At 49.0% G+C, this 16,886-nt stretch overlaps 10 protein-coding genes across 10 annotated transcripts; 2 read left to right on the forward strand and 8 right to left on the reverse strand.

The window, feature by feature from the left end:
- Positions 1-1,365: 1,365 nt before the first annotated feature.
- On the reverse strand, positions 1,366-2,089 carry IAQ61_001711 (uncharacterized protein; the record flags this gene model as incomplete). Its single annotated transcript, XM_066095231.1, has 3 exons — positions 1,943-2,089; positions 1,834-1,922; positions 1,366-1,517 (listed from the first exon to the last, which is right to left on the reverse strand). Exons 1-3 carry the CDS (start codon positions 2,062-2,064, stop codon positions 1,366-1,368), a joined length of 363 nt encoding a protein of 120 aa, XP_065954715.1. The 5' UTR covers positions 2,065-2,089.
- Positions 2,090-3,873: 1,784 nt separating this feature from the next.
- Positions 3,874-4,134, reverse strand: IAQ61_001712 (uncharacterized protein; the record flags this gene model as incomplete). Its single annotated transcript, XM_066095232.1, has 1 exon — positions 3,874-4,134. One exon carries the CDS (start codon positions 4,132-4,134, stop codon positions 3,874-3,876), a length of 261 nt encoding a protein of 86 aa, XP_065954716.1.
- A 1,512-nt stretch (positions 4,135-5,646) lies between these two features.
- IAQ61_001713 (uncharacterized protein) lies at positions 5,647-5,886 on the reverse strand (the record flags this gene model as incomplete). Its single annotated transcript, XM_066095233.1, has 1 exon — positions 5,647-5,886. The coding sequence occupies one exon, from the start codon at positions 5,884-5,886 to the stop codon at positions 5,647-5,649; it is 240 nt and encodes a 79-aa protein (XP_065954717.1).
- Positions 5,887-6,232: 346 nt separating this feature from the next.
- On the reverse strand, positions 6,233-8,021 carry IAQ61_001714 (uncharacterized protein; the record flags this gene model as incomplete). The annotated part of the gene is made up of 2 exons (XM_003833534.2): positions 6,233-7,718; positions 7,771-8,021. Coding segments are annotated over 2 exons (1,737 nt in total), but the record flags the coding sequence as incomplete, so codon positions are not given.
- A 6-nt stretch (positions 8,022-8,027) lies between these two features.
- Positions 8,028-8,549, reverse strand: IAQ61_001715 (uncharacterized protein; the record flags this gene model as incomplete). Its single annotated transcript, XM_066095234.1, has 2 exons — positions 8,028-8,100; positions 8,173-8,549. 2 exons carry the CDS (start codon positions 8,547-8,549, stop codon positions 8,028-8,030), a joined length of 450 nt encoding a protein of 149 aa, XP_065954718.1.
- A 44-nt stretch (positions 8,550-8,593) lies between these two features.
- On the forward strand, positions 8,594-9,713 carry IAQ61_001716 (uncharacterized protein; the record flags this gene model as incomplete). Its single annotated transcript, XM_066095235.1, has 3 exons — positions 8,594-8,672; positions 8,739-8,886; positions 8,939-9,713. 3 exons carry the CDS (start codon positions 8,594-8,596, stop codon positions 9,711-9,713), a joined length of 1,002 nt encoding a protein of 333 aa, XP_065954719.1.
- A 60-nt stretch (positions 9,714-9,773) lies between these two features.
- Positions 9,774-10,141, reverse strand: IAQ61_001717 (uncharacterized protein; the record flags this gene model as incomplete). Its single annotated transcript, XM_066095236.1, has 2 exons — positions 9,774-10,060; positions 10,114-10,141. The coding sequence occupies 2 exons, from the start codon at positions 10,139-10,141 to the stop codon at positions 9,774-9,776; spliced, it is 315 nt and encodes a 104-aa protein (XP_065954720.1).
- Positions 10,142-10,340: 199 nt separating this feature from the next.
- On the reverse strand, positions 10,341-10,917 carry RPL36 (60S ribosomal protein eL36; the record flags this gene model as incomplete). The annotated part of the gene is made up of 4 exons (XM_003833536.1): positions 10,341-10,421; positions 10,509-10,590; positions 10,675-10,774; positions 10,860-10,917. 4 exons carry the CDS (start codon positions 10,915-10,917, stop codon positions 10,341-10,343), a joined length of 321 nt encoding a protein of 106 aa, XP_003833584.1.
- A 375-nt stretch (positions 10,918-11,292) lies between these two features.
- IAQ61_001719 (uncharacterized protein) lies at positions 11,293-12,244 on the reverse strand (the record flags this gene model as incomplete). The annotated part of the gene is made up of 2 exons (XM_066095237.1): positions 11,293-12,071; positions 12,154-12,244. The coding sequence occupies 2 exons, from the start codon at positions 12,242-12,244 to the stop codon at positions 11,293-11,295; spliced, it is 870 nt and encodes a 289-aa protein (XP_065954721.1).
- A 343-nt stretch (positions 12,245-12,587) lies between these two features.
- On the forward strand, positions 12,588-14,468 carry IAQ61_001720 (uncharacterized protein; the record flags this gene model as incomplete). Its single annotated transcript, XM_003833538.1, has 4 exons — positions 12,588-12,638; positions 12,690-12,738; positions 12,794-13,432; positions 13,540-14,468. The coding sequence occupies 4 exons, from the start codon at positions 12,588-12,590 to the stop codon at positions 14,466-14,468; spliced, it is 1,668 nt and encodes a 555-aa protein (XP_003833586.1).
- Between the last annotated feature and the right edge of the window lie 2,418 nt (positions 14,469-16,886).

Raw genomic sequence — 16,886 nt, forward strand, 5'->3', positions numbered from 1 at the left:
CCCCCCCCATGTATATGCAGGCCAGCCTACGCGAGATGAAGACGAGCACGGCGGTTCCGGCTCAAGGCTATGGTGGCAAGCATCATCCACATTGGTTGGTTGGTCGTTGGTGTCGATGTGTTGGACGTTGGTGGAGAGTAGTAATTATCTGTACTATAGGTAGGTAGAGTATAGAGTAGGAAGGTATCGTAGAGTAGAGTAGCAGTGGAGCATAATGCCCTATCGATTGATGACCCAGCTCGCTCGCCCATTCACATAACCCCCTGCTCTTCGTCATCTTCTTCTTTCATTGTTTTCTTTCTCTCTCTCTCTCTCTCTCTCTCACTCTCTCTCTCTCTGACACACACGCACACACATACACACACCCACTCTCTCTGCATAGCGTTCGGTCTGGCCGTCGCCATGTTCTCAGCGCGAGTCGTGGTGCGGGTGAGCCGTAGTCTCGTGTCGCGTGCAACGAGCAACACACCAATACCAACACACTCTCACGCACACACTACCACACAAGATGGATGACTAGAGTACCTACTTAAGCACGGCGTCTTTTTATCGCCATCCATTCGATATTACTTCGGTCGGGGATGTTCAGCCGATCGTCCAATCGATAACGTGCCGTGTGGGAGGGACCCTGTTCCTGAAGTTTGTTTGAAACATGGTCCGCTTGCCAGTCAGGACGCGTCTTCCTCTAGCTGTGTGTGATAAGAATGACGACGCCGCGCGCGCTCTGTTGACTCTGGTTGCACGAGACAAGCCGAATCGTCCGCGGTGGCACACGCTGAGGTCTCGCAAATGGGAACACCACAGAATAGCACCACAGAAGCTGACTACAGCATCATTCTACTTGTATCCTAGCATCCATCATCCACCCTACTCTCGACGCAACCCACACCCAGCCTGGCGCAAGCGCTAGCCGCACGCTTCCATTCCTATCGATTGCCTCGGACGGCTGCTCATGCAAGTCGGATGACAGATTGAATGTCTCATGATGGTTGACCCGACTCCACTCACACACCGTGAGCCCAATATTGCGAGATGATTGCAGGCTGCCTCATGCAGTACCAAAGTGTAAGTCCTGCGGTAGGGGAAGAAAGAAAGTAAGTAAGAAAGTAAGAAAGAAAGAAAGAAAGAAAGAAAGTAAGAAAGAAAGAAAGAAAGAAAAAAAAATCCATATACCATGTACTCTTACTCTACACTCGGCCACGGCGCGTCGCGTCAAACCCATGGGGCGAGACTCGACAAGGCCGAGCTGACGCAGGAACAGGTCGATGATGCAAGATTCTGATCCCCGTTGGGTGTGATTTGCCCGGCCGGATGGTGTTGGCAGAACGGGAAGGGACCGACCTTGGTCAGTGGGGAAGCCGACGGCTATTCACCATGGTGCGACGCAGTGTACTGCACCTCGCCACCCATTCCGACCAACATGCTAGGCTGACGAGAAGGCGAGGTGACTCTTGTGCGCGATTGGCAGACTGCCAACATGGTCCATACAGCTTTCACCGCGGCTGCCCACGCGCCGTCTGCTACTTATTTTCAGTCCAGTTTCAGCTGTCTACTCTCGCTTTTTCGCAGTTGAGATTTACGATATCCTACCAAGCGTACATGGCCCAGCTTCTATCATACTATGCAGCACGATGGGTAGGTACGGTACGATAGTCCAGGTGTCTTGTCCTAAAAGAAAGCAGCTGTGATGTTGCAGAGGCGCCTACTTTACGCGCGTTGCTCATTGTTGAAGGATACACCTACCATGCTGATTTTGCAGAGTGCTGGGTAAGAAAGATGGAAATGATCATACCGAGCCAATTCCCATTCGCATATCCATGAACATGTACTTACTCGCTCGCCGCAAATTAGCTTGAGGCCGTCGGCATGGTTCACGGGCCAAACAGCAGCATGTCCATGATAGGCAGAAAAAAAGCAGTTGCCTATGGGTTTTTGTAAATACCCTGGATTGATTTCAAACCACTCAAATACAGGGTAGAGAGACTGTAATTTCTGATGATTGATGGCTGATGCCTGCGCCATTCTGGGATCGACAGGTTTGCCGACCCTGCCTGCATACCTCATCTCATGTTTTCGTCGGGTCTTCACTCTGTACGACAAAGTATTGTGCACGTCCAATACGATGTGTGAAGGAACGGTGGTAAGTATCGGTAGGCAGGTGGGAGATGGCAATGGGGTGCTGCCAAAAAAGAACCAAAAAAGAAAAAAGGGCCGTGTCGTATCTCTTCTCCCAGTATCGATAAGGCGGGATGGGATGCGTCTTGTCATGTCTCCAACAGGTAGGAGCTTAGTCTGGGAGTGGGTGTTTGCTGTATGGGTGGTATGGGTGTTGCTGTATGGGTGTAGGGTGTGTGGGAGTGGATGATGTGGGTTAACGTGCGCGTCTCTCCACGTTCGGCCCAATTCGCGGCGGTAAGAAAGTTGTGCATGGCGGCGCCTCGTAAAGTTGTCAGCATTGCCAAATGGTTATGAGCTATTTGGAGCTCTTAGTGCACCAATTATGCAGAGCGTGCCAAGGGACGTGCAGGGAGGCGTGCGCACGGGCCCAAAATGGCCTAGTGGCTTGCTGCTTTTGCGCGGCCCAATGGGACACACCCGCATCTCTGGCGAGCGCCCCGGCGTCTTTTTTCTTTCGCCTGACGGCCTTGGTCGACTCTATCAGGCCCCAATCATACATCCACCCACAGTAGCATATCCACTGTGCCGTCACTCTCCACACCCAATGATGGAGAGTCTACGGTAAAAGTGGTAAAAAAGTACTACCATGCACTACTATGCCGTGATTGGCACCCTTCTGCTGATTGTGTGATGGATGGACAGAGAGTAGACAGCCAGTCAGACAGACAGACAGACAGACAGACAGACAGACAGACAGACAGACAGACAGACAGAGTCGACTGGTGGCGTCTCCTGCAGGTACAATGCAGGAACGGACTGTCAAGCAACATCCCCCATAATCAATCACCTTGTCAGCTTATCTTATCCTGACGACGATGACAAAAAAATCAAGCAACCACCGACCAAAATGAACTAGAATAACACAATAAAGAAACTTCTTCATCACACTCCCTCCCCATGGCGCCGACTAGATCCCTTCCCAGTATCCTCTGTCTGATGTCAGTCCTGGTGCATTGTCTGAGCCATAACGTCAGTACTTGCGGTACTACTGCTTCTCGAAAGTTCAGTGTGTACTGTGGTACTCCTAGCTCTCCGTTAGTAGGTGGGGTGAGGCTTCCTGGCCACCCAAACAGGGTCTTTGAATTGCGCCAGGTACAATCCGGTAGGGCCGTGATGGGCTGCCTATAGCGTGCCCGGCCTCATCCTGCCACACAACCGGCGCCGGGGAAGCGCATGTCTTCCACGACTAGCTCCACACACGGCTCACCCGATTCTCCACTCATTCAGCCCTTCCCTCTCTCTCTTTCGTCGCCGTGTCGAGACCTTTCAATGTGCCCCGATCTCCACACATTCGAGGGAACATTTCCAGACGGCCGGCGCTGTGGCTGGACCCGGTCGCCCATTCTTCAAGCCATCAATGCGCTACCCTCGCCTTTGACTCGTCCAATCCTCATCAGAAGGCCTGTCAGGAAAGCCGGTTCGTCCAACAAACCTTCTCCATTCGCTGTGCCTCTCGCGTTCCTGCGTTTTTTTTTCCCTCCGCTAAGGCCGCGGCCCGACGCTGCCATTCCGTGTTGGAGACAATATCGGGCCCATGTCCCCGCACCAAGACAGTTTTGCATTTGCTCTCTCTCTCCCTCTCTGGTACAAGTACGCACACTTTTTTCGACCTGGGATGTTGATCTGTTATCAAATGTCGCTGAAACACTTGCTCCATGTCTGAATCCACTGGTATCAGCGAGGCCATTACTCGGATCATTCAGCACTGTCTTCTTGAACCGTCAGACTACGGCAGTGTCCCGTGGCTAAACTGGCACTGACGACGGCTATGTCACTCGATCGGGCAGTTGGCGGATCGCTGATGCCACCTCGCTCTGGCCTGGGCACGGCTGTTATAGCCCTTTGAACAAAATTCGCGTCATGCTCGAGCAGGGTCACGCTCGTTTGCAATCTCCCGAGAGCCGCACGACTGGTCCCTGAGTCCTGACACTGTCCTTCTGGAATGTTTCCCCACATTGATGCTGGTTACCTGTGCTGGGGCAATGTTCACGTTCATGCGGTGTGATAAAGTTGACCAAGGACGACCCTTTGCCAGGTACGCCGCTGAAACGATTCCCAGGCCGACGTGCAATTGGGAAATTTCGGTAAGCACCGCCTCTGGATTGGTAACGGCAGGTGGCAGTACATGCAACTATGATCCGCAAAGGCCCGTTCTGGGGCCGGGGTATCGGTCAACGCTGCTACTGGGAGCTGGATGCTCCAGGTGGCCTGATGAGAAGCTCATGTTCTCGCACTGCCATGCCACTTGAAGGACAGTCAGATGCAACCACAGATGCGGTCTGTCTGATAAGGCTTCTCCAGGTGCCCCCCATGGGTGCGGCTCATCTTTGGATGCGACAAATCTATTACTGCCCTTGCAATTTCAACAGCAGTGATTAAGTTGTGGATTACTGTACACAATGCGATGTTTCATCGTATTCGACTTTTCACATGTCTCCAGTATCGCAGTGGCTCACGGCCAGGCACGTGGCCTGACCGCCAACCCTCCAGTGAACGCTCTCGAGCCATCGTCACATTGTTCACCTGGCGACTCCGTTGGATGGATGGCCGGCCTTTAATCGGCACATGTAGCGTAAGGGTCCGCGGATGCTACTGACGGTCCGTAGATGGCTAGGCAGTTCATCGAGTTATGCCGATCTAGGCAGATCTTGGACTTGGAAGTGCACACAGAGAAGATCGTAATCGAAGCAAGGCATAGCGTCGGTCTTGGGCGACTTGAATGTCAGAATAAGCTGCCGCGACTACAGGTCTCGTAATCCCAAGGTAAGACCGTGACATGGGTGATACAAGTTGGAGGCTCGTCAACGTCGACTGTGGATGATGAGGTCTCGGCTCGAATGTGGATACAGAGTGAGAGCGGGCAGTCAGCGTCCCAGATACCTGAATTCAGCCTATGTTGTCCACTAAAGGCTGCAGATTTGTCACAAGGCTGCAGATGCCAAAGGTGAAATGTTCCAGGCACAGCAGAGTTTCGCAATCTTGGATAGGTCGGACTCAAGCGGGCCGTTACAAGACGTTGTGCGTCGAGCGCACTCGTCAGACGATTCTCGTCCCTGGGTCTAGAGCTCTTCAGGACCTGATGCATTCGACATGCTGATTCCGCCCACAAAAGCACTCGCTTCGTAACATACCAACATAGAGTGATGTGCCTGAACGAAGACCGACTGCAACCAGTCCCACATGTCTCTATTACCACAAACCGTCGACAAAAGCAGGCCGACAGCTGGCCATGATGAGACCAGGAAATCACGGAGATGTTTGATCGAAGCGAAGCAGCCGTGACAAGTGGTGGCAGAACATGCACTCCTGCAATTGCTGTCGTTTCAAAGCTGCGACTGCTCCAATCTGCGAGAAATGCAGGTGTCTCATCCAAGGGTCGCTTGCGCATACGGCGCCACGTGGACAGGCCTCAGAGTCCTTGTTATGAGTGAGATCAGTTACAGCAATAGCTGCATCATTCTCTTCCTATCATATGTAATTGAAGATATCATCAGCGGCCATGGAAGAAAAGAAAGACGAGCCCGAGTTGCTAACAACCAGCTTTTGATGTTGCGAAAAATTATCACCGGAGTCCGGAGAATCTGCAGCACCGGCGCTAGTGTGTCGACCTGAATAAAAACCTGTCGACTCTGTGTACTGCTTCTGCTCCTTTGTGCGGCAGAGGTTGGTAGTCCGTTTCCCCGGTTGCTTGACGATTCTACTATTCATGGTTGTCACAAGTGTCACCGACCTCCCAGAGAAAACATATTGCATCACCGATCATATACACTTTGCGGGTGCGTCTGCTCTTAGTGGCGCACTCGCTGGAAAAAGGTCGGACATACGATTTGCGTGACTTCGACTTTCATTCTTGTGATGAACTTTTGCTACCATATGTCTGTACAGCGTTTCCTCTGGGGAAGCAGATTAGACTGGGCAAAACCTTCTCAGATTGTATGCCCATTTTCGGATTCAAGCATCACAGAGATTCCATAATGACGCGTATACGGAGGCCCTAAGTCTATGCTAAAGAGCCATGCTATATTAATCGTTCCCCTCTTTCGACTAGATACAATTACGTCTTCTTGAAAAACCCTTTGCCCAACAAATTCTTGAGCTTATTCTCCTTCTCTTCCGAACTCATGGCCGCTTTCCTCTTTCCCTCGGTAACAGTCTGCCCCTTCGCCTCATCCGCAGGCTCTGATGCCACGGCTTCTTCCACCTTCAGCGTCTGCGCCTTAGCCTGCCACTCATCAGACAATGTCTTCCGTGAAGCGCGTGCCTCTGCACTCGCGTTTTCAGCCCATTGAAAGGTGATCAGTTCATTGTTGAAAAAGTGCAGGTCTTGAATCAAGCGTTTATGATCCTGTGGAACAAGAACTAGGCGGCCAGTCGGACTAGTGTAGTTGAGTTTGAACGGCTCTTCCTTCTTTTCGAGGAAGCTCTTCACAAAATCGTAGAGAACAGCTGCCGTATCCTCTTTTGTGAAGCTCATCTGGATCAATGTACCATCTGGCATGCGGATTCGAAGCGCGCCTCCCTTTTCTGCTGCTGCATTGATCTTTTCTTGACGAGCCTTTTCTCGTTGTTCAAGTTCCTTATCAGACAGTAGACGGGTGTTTCGTTGCTTAGTGGCCAGTGCTGCCTGATGTGATTTCGCGTGTTCAATAGTGGGCAGGTAGTCATTTTCGTCAAAGTCGTTCTGAGTAGCTTGAGGCACTGATGATGTTGATGCGGAGAATATCTGGATATTGCGAGGCCGTGATGGAGAATGGGGTGGAGATTGGGATGAAGTGACTGGTGCTTCAGATGGCCCAGCTGATGCTGTAGAGGTTGCTGCTGCCAATGCTGCAGCTGGAGATACATTTTCAATGTTGTTTGTTGCGGGATTTTCTGTAGATACCTGAGGTTCTGTTATCGGCTCTGCAGCTGGCTTCTCGTCCACCTGCATCGGCTCTGGGCCTGGCTTATCGTATCGAACAGGCTCACTTGCACTAGTGTCTGTAGCTTCCGAGTCTGTTTTAATGGGATCCGGCACCGACAATTGTTGTGAAGTTGTCGCCGCATGCGCGCCCTGTGCTCCCATTGCAGCCGGTTCCACGGTCTTGAAGTATTGTGTTATCTGTGTCATGGCCTCCTCCAGGGGTATGCCACTGTTTCTGAACGTCAACTTCAGCAAGGCCGACCCACTCTCAAATCCCAACTGGCTGAGCGTTTTCTGTAGTTCTACAAAATTCGACTGCTCCTTGTGGCTAGGCATGACCGTGATGACAGGCATCTCGTAATTCAGCCTACCTGCACCTGATTCTCCGCCGTTCATCTCCGGTATTCCGCGCTGCGTGAAGTTGTAGTTCGCCCCGTCGCCGCTCTCGAAATATCGAAGAATCTCCCATAAAGAAGTATTGCTTGCAAACTTCTGTGTGAGGCGAGATTTCGGCAGCTGAAGCGCTACCGATATGACGGTAGGTGACCGTGAGGCTTGTACGAGTTCCAACCGAGCGCCTTGAGGAAGATTTGCGAGTCGTACTTGCTGGGACAGAGGCAGAGGCTTATTGTTATATCTGAAGTGCACAATTAGTATTTGGATCCAGCTCTGCAACAGTAATTACATACTTGAGGGTATACTGGTCCTTGTTCAACCCAAACTTCTGGCAGGCCTCATCCCGCACTTCCGTCAGGTACTTGACAGGTGTGGTTGGGATCTTGACTGTTCTCGCGTACGAGTTGAAAACCACAACATGTGACATCATGTCCAAAACACCCGATATAAGCCGTGGACGAGGAGGAAGAAGGCCGGAACGTTTGCGAGCAAGACCACCCGCGTATACCAACGGTCCCACCGATATGCCCTTCGAGTAGCGTCGCTACGTTCAACCAGAAGGATCAGACTGGCGATATGAAGGAGCCTTGCCTCGGAGAAGCTGAGGAAAAGATTGTTTGGGCCTGCCATAAAGGTCGATTAGGAACTGAACTTGTATAGAGTCGCAAACGGAGCACACCAAAAAGGGCGCTTACCGCTTGCGATATCGAGTTGCGAGAACACCGAGCCTGCGGATGCTATGTAGCCACCTGTGCAGTGGATATGTGGCTGGCGTTGGGAATGACAAGGTGCGTGCTGGTGGTGATGTCGATGTTGGGAACTGTTCGGCAGGCAACGTGGCTCCAAGATCTTCCGCTAATAGCCAGTGTTGCTGGCCAGGTATACACACAAGTCGTTTTCTCTCTTCTTCTTCTCCTTCTTCTTCTCTCGCAATCCGGTATAGAGTGGTGTTCTGGAAGCTTCGTTTGTTGCCGGGTGTAGCAGTTTGCTTGTCAAAACATGGATGATCGGTGATGGCAGCGCCAGACCCCCGCCCCCACCAAGATCTCTCTTTCGGGGTCCTCGAGTGCATCAGGCCCAACTCCACAACAACACGCGCTTTCTACCCCTAACAATATGTCTGGTACACTTGAGATCTCATCGCCAGGTCAGCTGAGCACGCTGCTATCCTCTTCACGCATTGTTGTGGTCAATTGTAAGCAAATGACAACCCCCGATACAGCAAACAAACTGTCAATACTAATGATTGCGTGTTACTCAGTCTACAATGAGAACAACACCTCAAGCACCGCCATTGCCCCAGTATATGAAAAACTAGCCGGTCAACTATCAAGGGCAAACAGAGTCACCTTTGCGAAAGTTAGCACAGTGAAGCAGGCACAGATTGCTCAAAGCTACAACATCACAAAGTACCGCTCCCCCAATATGTTGCTAAGATTAAATCTGACAGTTATTACCTAGCACACCAACCTTCATCGTCTTCAAGAACAAGCAGCAAGTAAGCAAATACGGCGGCTCCAACCCCCAACAACTTTCAGAAGCCATAAAGAAGCTTGCGGCCGAAGCAGAAACCGATGGTGGCGGCTCTGGAGGTTTCGGCGAGGCAAGCTCAAGCGGCAGTGCAGGGTGGCGAGGCGCCACACTCCCACGTGGATACAGCGATGTTACAGATTCAGTAGATGTTCGAGGCCTGGATCTTCTGAACGCAGATAGTGACTTTGGTGGCGTTCGGACGCTCTTCGAGACATCTCCGCCTTCAGCATTAAACAAAGGCAAGGCGGCAGCATCAGGTTCAGAGGGAAGCAAGGATTGGATTGAGAGCGATGTGGACAATCAGCTCATGCTCTATATACCATTCACCGCAAACCTGAAGGTCCATACAATTCACATCACGTCTTGCGTATCAGACGACGACGACGACGACGAAGCGCCCTGTCGGCCCAAGACGATTCACATCTGGACCAATCGCCAGCACAACCTTGGATTCGAGGAGGCCGAGGATGTTCCAGCGACACAGACCATCGAGCTTAAGAATTCGGATTGGGACACGGAGACTGCAACAGCCAAGTTGGAACTGCGGTTCGTCAAGTTCCAGAACGTCTATTCATTGGTCCTCTTTGTCGCCGATGCCGATGGCGATAGTGAGAAGACACGTATAGATAGGATACGCTTGATTGGTGAGACTGGAGAGAAGCGTGAGATTGGGAAACTGGAGAAGATCGGCCAGGATGATTGAGGGTAGGGCTGGAATTTTGCGGTTCTGCACAAGTTACTGCTTAGCAACCTATCAATGCGCCTACATAGCATACATTCCAAGGTTGCTACTGAACAAGTAGTTTCGATCACAGGGCACAATCAACTTGAGTTGCATTTCGTTCATTGTGACTATTTCAAGCAAAGACACTGCCGTCCAACGTATGTCCGCACCTCCACTTCTAGCCATGTTCATATCCATGAAGAGCATAGCAGAAGCAGTCTCGTCACCAAGCAAGGCACGTTTTAATTTAAGCACTTCTCGGCCCAAAGTAAGCCATGGGTAGTGGACAAACTTGGAATTTGACATCCGTGCTGGTGCTGTAAGATCTTCACTGAATTAGCTTATGCTTCACCATTCCAGACTGCAAGTGCAGGAGCACGTTGGCGTGAACCGATCGTCACATTCATTATTTTGAGTGACACTGCTAGGTACGTGAACCTTTCAAATGCTCATTGCCATACTCCGATGAGTGCCATCCTTTTAGGGGGTATGTTGTGTGACGGTTCGAGTTTGTGTCGAGCCGTCATGTGAAAAGAGTCAACGCCCAGGAAGAATCGGAAAATTTGGTCGTCGCCATGTTGCTTCATCCACCTATCATGCAACCATCTAGTGACCTGCGCGCCTCGATTCGGCGATGACAGTGGTCATCTCCTCAACCTTTCTCTTTGCACGGCCAAAGGTACCGAGCTGGCAATTGTCAGTGTATGATCAGAAAATCGTGACTGTACTCCGAGACAAGCAAGAGATTGCGGTATATGGGTGAGCAAGACATACCCTCTTCTTCGCCAGACGACGGGCACGCTTGTCCTTGGAGTTTCGGAGCAGTTCAATGACACGCTTCTCGTAGGGAGCCAGACTGTGGGGAAAGTGTCAGTTCAGATCTGGTATTGAGTGAGAGAGGCTTGGTGGAAGCTCTCTAGAGAAAGTTTTCCAAACGTACCCGGCAACCTCGCGAGCAATTTCGCGGACGAAAGCAGTGCGCTTCGACAGGAAACCCTTCCTCCGGGAGATCCTGGGGGCAGGAGTTCTTGGGGTGACCTCTGTTGACCGAATTAGCGTCCATCTTCATTTTTTCCTCTGCGCGGCGAGTCGCGAGCACCATGGCTGCGAACGATAGGGACGTACTGTGGCCGGCGTTCAAGCCGACGATGAGGCCAGACTTCTGTTTGACTTCCTTCGGCATCGTGACGGTGGTGATGTTGTCGATGGTCGATGGATTTCGAAGTGCGATGTAATTTGTGGCTCGGCTGTGGGCGTTGGTGCGGCTGCCAAGAGGCTAGGAGTAAGCAGGCACGTGCGCGCCTGGAAAATCTATCAAAACAACAACACCAGAACAGCCTGATTGAAGTTAAGTTGAACGCGGGAAACGGAATGGCAAACGTCAATCCAGTATCTTCAAAAATCTCCCCGTATGATGTTCATGGGTTTCGGACTGTTTGCTCGATTGGAAATCACATAGTCGTCGGGCATATCTGCTTCATTACACATCCTCACTGAATTATGACAATGCACTGCAGCCAGAGAACAGAACTAACCCTGAAGTGTAGTCTATTGTAGTCTATATCTTGGTGTCTGGCTTTCTCCTCGCAGCTGTGTTCCTTGATGCGTCCATGATGAGGGTAACATGGTGACTGAGCGCTATTAAATCTCCTTGAGCATCGTGCACGTGCACCTCAAGATCCATTCTTCCGTTCTGTATCTTCTTCGCCTCTACTCTGATCTGCAACCACTTCACTCCTCCAGGCGGTAGCGACTTCTTGACGTCCAGATTCAATAGCAGTGTGGGACTCCAGAACGGGCCTTTGTCCTTCTGCCTGAAATTTTCGGCTAATTGCGGGAACATGTCTGCGACAAATCCAATCGAAGCATTGGTGAAGTTGCTGCCATCTGACCAGCACAGCCACTCGTCTGCTATAGCCAATGTGGGCTGCCCTTGTCGAGGGAAGTGGAAATTGACTTTGGTCGATGCCTTTCTGAACTTTGCAAAAGGCATATCAGGCTGACGCTCCCAGAGTGGATCTGAGTCTTGCGCCAGCTTTGCAAGATCAACAGGCGGAACAGGTGGCGACATCTGATATTGCGAGTCAAAAGTGAGGCCGACCTCGTTGTCCATATTTGAATTTGTTGCATATGCGATCACTTCTAGTCGATCATCCTGTTCCATACTGACATGCACAGTGGATGTTTGTCGACCTATCTTGACATCATCTATCTTGAAGGTAGCTGGACCAACCTGCGTCCTACGCAGGAACTCAACGTGCAAGGCTATGGTATGTGGCTGGTTCTGTTTCGCCAAAGCAGTGTCGAAATGCGCCTTGACGGCTTCTAGTATACATCCTGTGACGTAGCCACCATTAGGTACTTATAAGCAGTCAGTACATTCCTCTGGTCAAAGCTCTCGCGAGCATCAGTAACCTACCACTTCCTATGCACCAATCATCAGAGAGGATGCAGGAGTATGCATTGAACGAAATCTTCTCCACTGCGGTTGCTTCGGCCCAACACGACATGCTGCACACTTGAATCTGGGATGTTGATTGCAAAACAGCATCACAGAAGTAACGAATGTCGAGAGATCAGAAGAAAAGATCGATCGGTGCTATGATGAGAAAGGAAAGAACCTCGGTGACAGCGAAAGTGTGGGGTTTCCAGCCAACCACACTTTGCACTGTCCCCGCTGCTAGCCGGCATGATAGCTAGCCTCGGAACAGACCAGGGTAGCTTGTAAGCGTAGGCTTTACTCTACCTCCAGACTCGCCTGTCTCCCTTCGGTCTTGCAGCTACACCTTCCTAACTGATGAGAAGCACGGAGCCGTTAGTACAAGATCGATTTCACAAGCTCAGTCCTTCATCATGCCTTCCGACTCAAAGTTTCCTAGTTTGCCCATACCAGATGTAGATCTCGTAAGTATGCAACAGTAACCTACCGCGAAACATCATTAATGCTGGGTCCAGTGGACCTTTCTATTCGAAAGAAAGGATAAACCATTCGCAGATGACAAAGGTAAATCGGCTTCTAAACAAGGCATCGTCGATCACGAGCTTACGGCGCATTTCAGTCATCTACTTGGACCCATACACGAATCGATCTTATACTTACAGTCAAGTGAAAGATGCCGCTATCAACTTTGGAAGAGGACTTAAAGATCTATGGGAATGGCAAAAGGGCGATGTCCTCGCACTCTACACGCCAAATTGCATTGATACCCCCGCCATAACATGGGGATGTCATTGGGCCGGAGGCGTCTTGTCTCCTGCAAATCCAAACTATACAGTCGAAGAGCTCGCATTTCAACTCAAAGATTCTGGTGCCCGGGCTATTGTTACTCAGTTGCCATTTATCAAGAATGCTCAAGAGGCCGCAAAGAAGGTCGGTATCCCGGTCGAGAAGGTCATCGTCATGGGGGATCAGAAAGACCCCACCTACAGAGTCAAACACTTCACAAGCCTCATCAGCGCAGCCGGAGTCTTAGGGCATAGAAGAACAAAGGCTTCTAACCCGGCAGAGGATCTGGCATTTTTGGTATATTCTAGCGGGACTACGGGCCATCCCAAGGGTGTCATGCTCACGCATCGAAACATCGTTGCGAACACAATGATGATTAAGGCTGGAGAAGCGGGCCATTTGAAACCCACAGGTGGTCCGAATGGAGAAGGCGACAAACTCCTCGCTTTCTTGCCGTTTTTTCACATCTATGGTATGTCTAAACACGCCCATCTCAATCAATGTAAACCCCAGAGCGAGATTTTCGTCGTCTATTACCTGAAAAGATCCCGAACCCTTATACCAGGCTGACATTATTAGGTCTCACTTGTTTGATCCATCAAAGCATGTTCTCTGGTCTCCAGCTTGTAGTGATGCCGAAATTTGATCTCGAAGACTTTTGTCGATTCGTCCAGGAGCTCAAAATCACGTTCGCCTATGTTGTACCACCGATTGTGCTACTACTGAGCAAGCATCCCTCCGTGGAGAAATATGATCTTAGCTCAATCCGGATGATGAATTCAGGAGCTGCCCCTCTCACCCATGAGCTAGTCGAAGCAGTGTACAAGAGGCTAAAGATCCCCGTGAAACAAGGATATGGGCTTTCAGAGACCAGTCCTACCACGCACACTCAGCCGTGGGAGGACTGGAATAAGACTATTGGATCCGTCGGTCTTCTTCTGCCATATCAAACGGCAAAGTACATGTCCGCAGATGAGAAGGAGATGCCAGTAGGCGAAGTTGGTGAGCTCTGGATCAAAGGTCCCAATGTCTTCAAGGGCTATCTCAACAACCCAGAAGGTACAGCTCATGCTCTCACGGCTGATGGCTACTTCAAGACGGGTGATGTTGGCTACCAAGACAAGAATGGCAATTTCTATATCACAGACCGCGTGAAGGAACTTATCAAATATAAGGGGTTCCAAGTACCACCTGCGGAACTTGAAGGCATACTTGTCTCGCATCCGAGCGTCGAGGATGTGGGTGTGATTGGCGTGTACAGCAAGGATCACGCTAGTGAACTCCCGCGGGCGTACATTGTGCCAAAGGATGGGCTAGGCAAAACAGAGAAGGAAGCGCAAGAGATTATCTCATGGCTAGACAAGAAGGTTGCCAACCACAAGAAACTTCGAGGTGGGGTGAGATTTGTGGATGAGATCCCAAAGAGCGTGTCGGGTAAAATCCTAAGGAGGGTACTTAAGGTGAAGGCACAGGAGGAAGAGGACGGCATTGCTAAAGCGAAGCTATAAAGTTTGTTCACTGTAACTCAACTTCTCAAACCAACCTTTTCCACCTCTTCTTGCTTCAGTGTCATATTTCACCTAGACCAACCTATTCCTTTGCCTATGTTTATCTATATATCATACATGCCTCGATCCTCGCGACCCAAAATTCACTAGGCATTTACAATAATCTTTTTGATTTCTTCTGGTTAGCACACTCATACATGCGACGCAATTAACATACACCAACATACAGAAGACACTATGCCTCCAGGGAGAGAGTGACAGACCAAGAGGTGCTTAATCCGGCACGAGAGGACAAATCTCACGCAGCAGCCAACGCCAGAGCAAATCGAACACCCGTAAGCAGCCATTACTATATCTGACGAACCTGATAGTGTCTCTTTGATATCTGTTAGATCACCTGCCAAGCTGAATATATCTCGAAAAGCTCCGGAAAGACTGATCACTAAGCAGTGATTACCGACGGCCGAATGAGTCCATCTTCGCGCGTGAGCTGCTTATATAGAGACTAATACCATCCCTGATATGCGATAGCCTCGCTGAAATCTTGAAGCTCAAGGCACAACAGGCTTCTGTAATACATTCAAAACCGTATCGTCCATGAAAAGTTCAGCAGACGTTAGCTTTGCATATAAAGAGTTACTCGTGTTGGCCCTTGCCAAATTTATAGAGAATCCGAATATAGGTAAACAAGTTAGTCGAACTCGAAGCATATAAGCACAGGGCCCTAATATCAACCCAGGTGTTTGTACATTGGCACTGGGTCAGGCATGGCTGCTTGTCTCTGTTAAGTACGAGTTTTGCATAATCGACGTTGATAGAGGCTGTAATATACATTAAGCGCGCTAAATCTGTGGTTAAGTCTGAATCTCGTTTGAATTGAGTCTACCGCTAACTGGGCATACTGTTATTTTGAAATTGCATTTGATAGAGTTTGGGCTGACGAAAAGTGGGATGGGCTGGTTGAGGTTAGGCAAACATGCGAATAGCGGTTCCTAGCTATGGCCATCCTTCTGGGTAACCTTGGTGTAGGCCTAAGTATTTATAAGATTGCCACTATGCTCAAAATTTGGCTCTAGTGCCACTATGAGTGAGTCGTGAATGTGTCCTGTCAAGCTTCGAGGTCGCAAAGTCCGAATTGCCAGCCTTGACTCATACGAAGGCCCAAGTCCGCTGTAAGCACTTGCCTTTAACTCAGTTTCATAATCAGGTATCACATAAGAAATCAATAAAAAGCCATTGTCGTCTGAACACCACTCGAGATAAATGCAGTGACACAGCGCGGTTGGTCCTAGCTTATCTGATCAGACGCTCCGCTAAATGCACGCCTGCGGCGCTAGCAAATATCTGCAAACTTCTAGGCTAATCATATAGTTAGCGCTAGATATAAACTTCTAGGCTAATCACAGGCTACTTATATAAAGGGTTAGCGTAGCTTTAGTAGAGTATCTAAGGGAAACTAGGAATTTTTTTAGTATAATATAACTTTAAAATATAATATAGCTATTTTTAGGATAATACTATACCTATTAACTATTAAGTAAAAATCCTTAGAGGTAGAATAGATTATACTAATAGATTTTAATTTTATATTATAACTATAAGTATAGTAATAGAACTATAATATAATAATAAACTATATTATTACGTAAGCCTATTATAAACTATTTTACGTATATAGAGTTAGCTACTATAGGCCCTAACCTCTAACCTCCTCCCTCTCTAACCTCCTCTCTCCCTAACCTCCTCCCTCCCTAACCTCCTCCTTCCCTAACCTCCTTCTTTTTCCCTACTATAGTATATTATATATTTTTTTCTAAACTTCTATAAACTTCTATAAACTTCTATAACCTCCTAGGCTAACTAACTAGCCTACCTACTAGTAAGCCTTACCTCCTCTAAACTTCTATAAACTTCTGCAACCTCCTAGGCTAACTAACTAGCCTACCTACTAGTAAGCCTTGCCTTCTCTAAACTTCTACAAACTTCTATAACCTCCTAGGCTAACTAACTAGCCTACCTACTAGTAAGCCTTACCTCCTCTAAACTTCTATAAACTTCTATAACCTCTTAGGCTAGTTAGCTAACCTATAGTTAGCAAGCCCTACTTTATAGTATACCTATATTATTAAAAAGGTAAAAAGATAGTTATAAGGTTAGGGTATATATTTACTAAGCTTAAATATAGAATAAAGGGAATACTAATTAGCTATATATAACTATAAGTAGAGGAGGGCTATATAAGCTAATTACGTGTATACTATAAATAGATATTTAAGATATACCTATAGTTATTAATATAGTAAGACTAGCGTTATTCTATACGCACTAGTATAGTATTATCTAGGCTTACCTTTAGTATATCCTATCTCTATACACTAAGTAGGTTATTATACCTTAGGAGGGTTAGGTTTAAACCTT

Source organism: Plenodomus lingam, assembly GCF_022343315.1.
Source record: "Plenodomus lingam strain CAN1 chromosome Unknown contig_13, whole genome shotgun sequence".
NCBI lineage: Eukaryota > Fungi > Ascomycota > Dothideomycetes > Pleosporales > Leptosphaeriaceae > Plenodomus > Plenodomus lingam.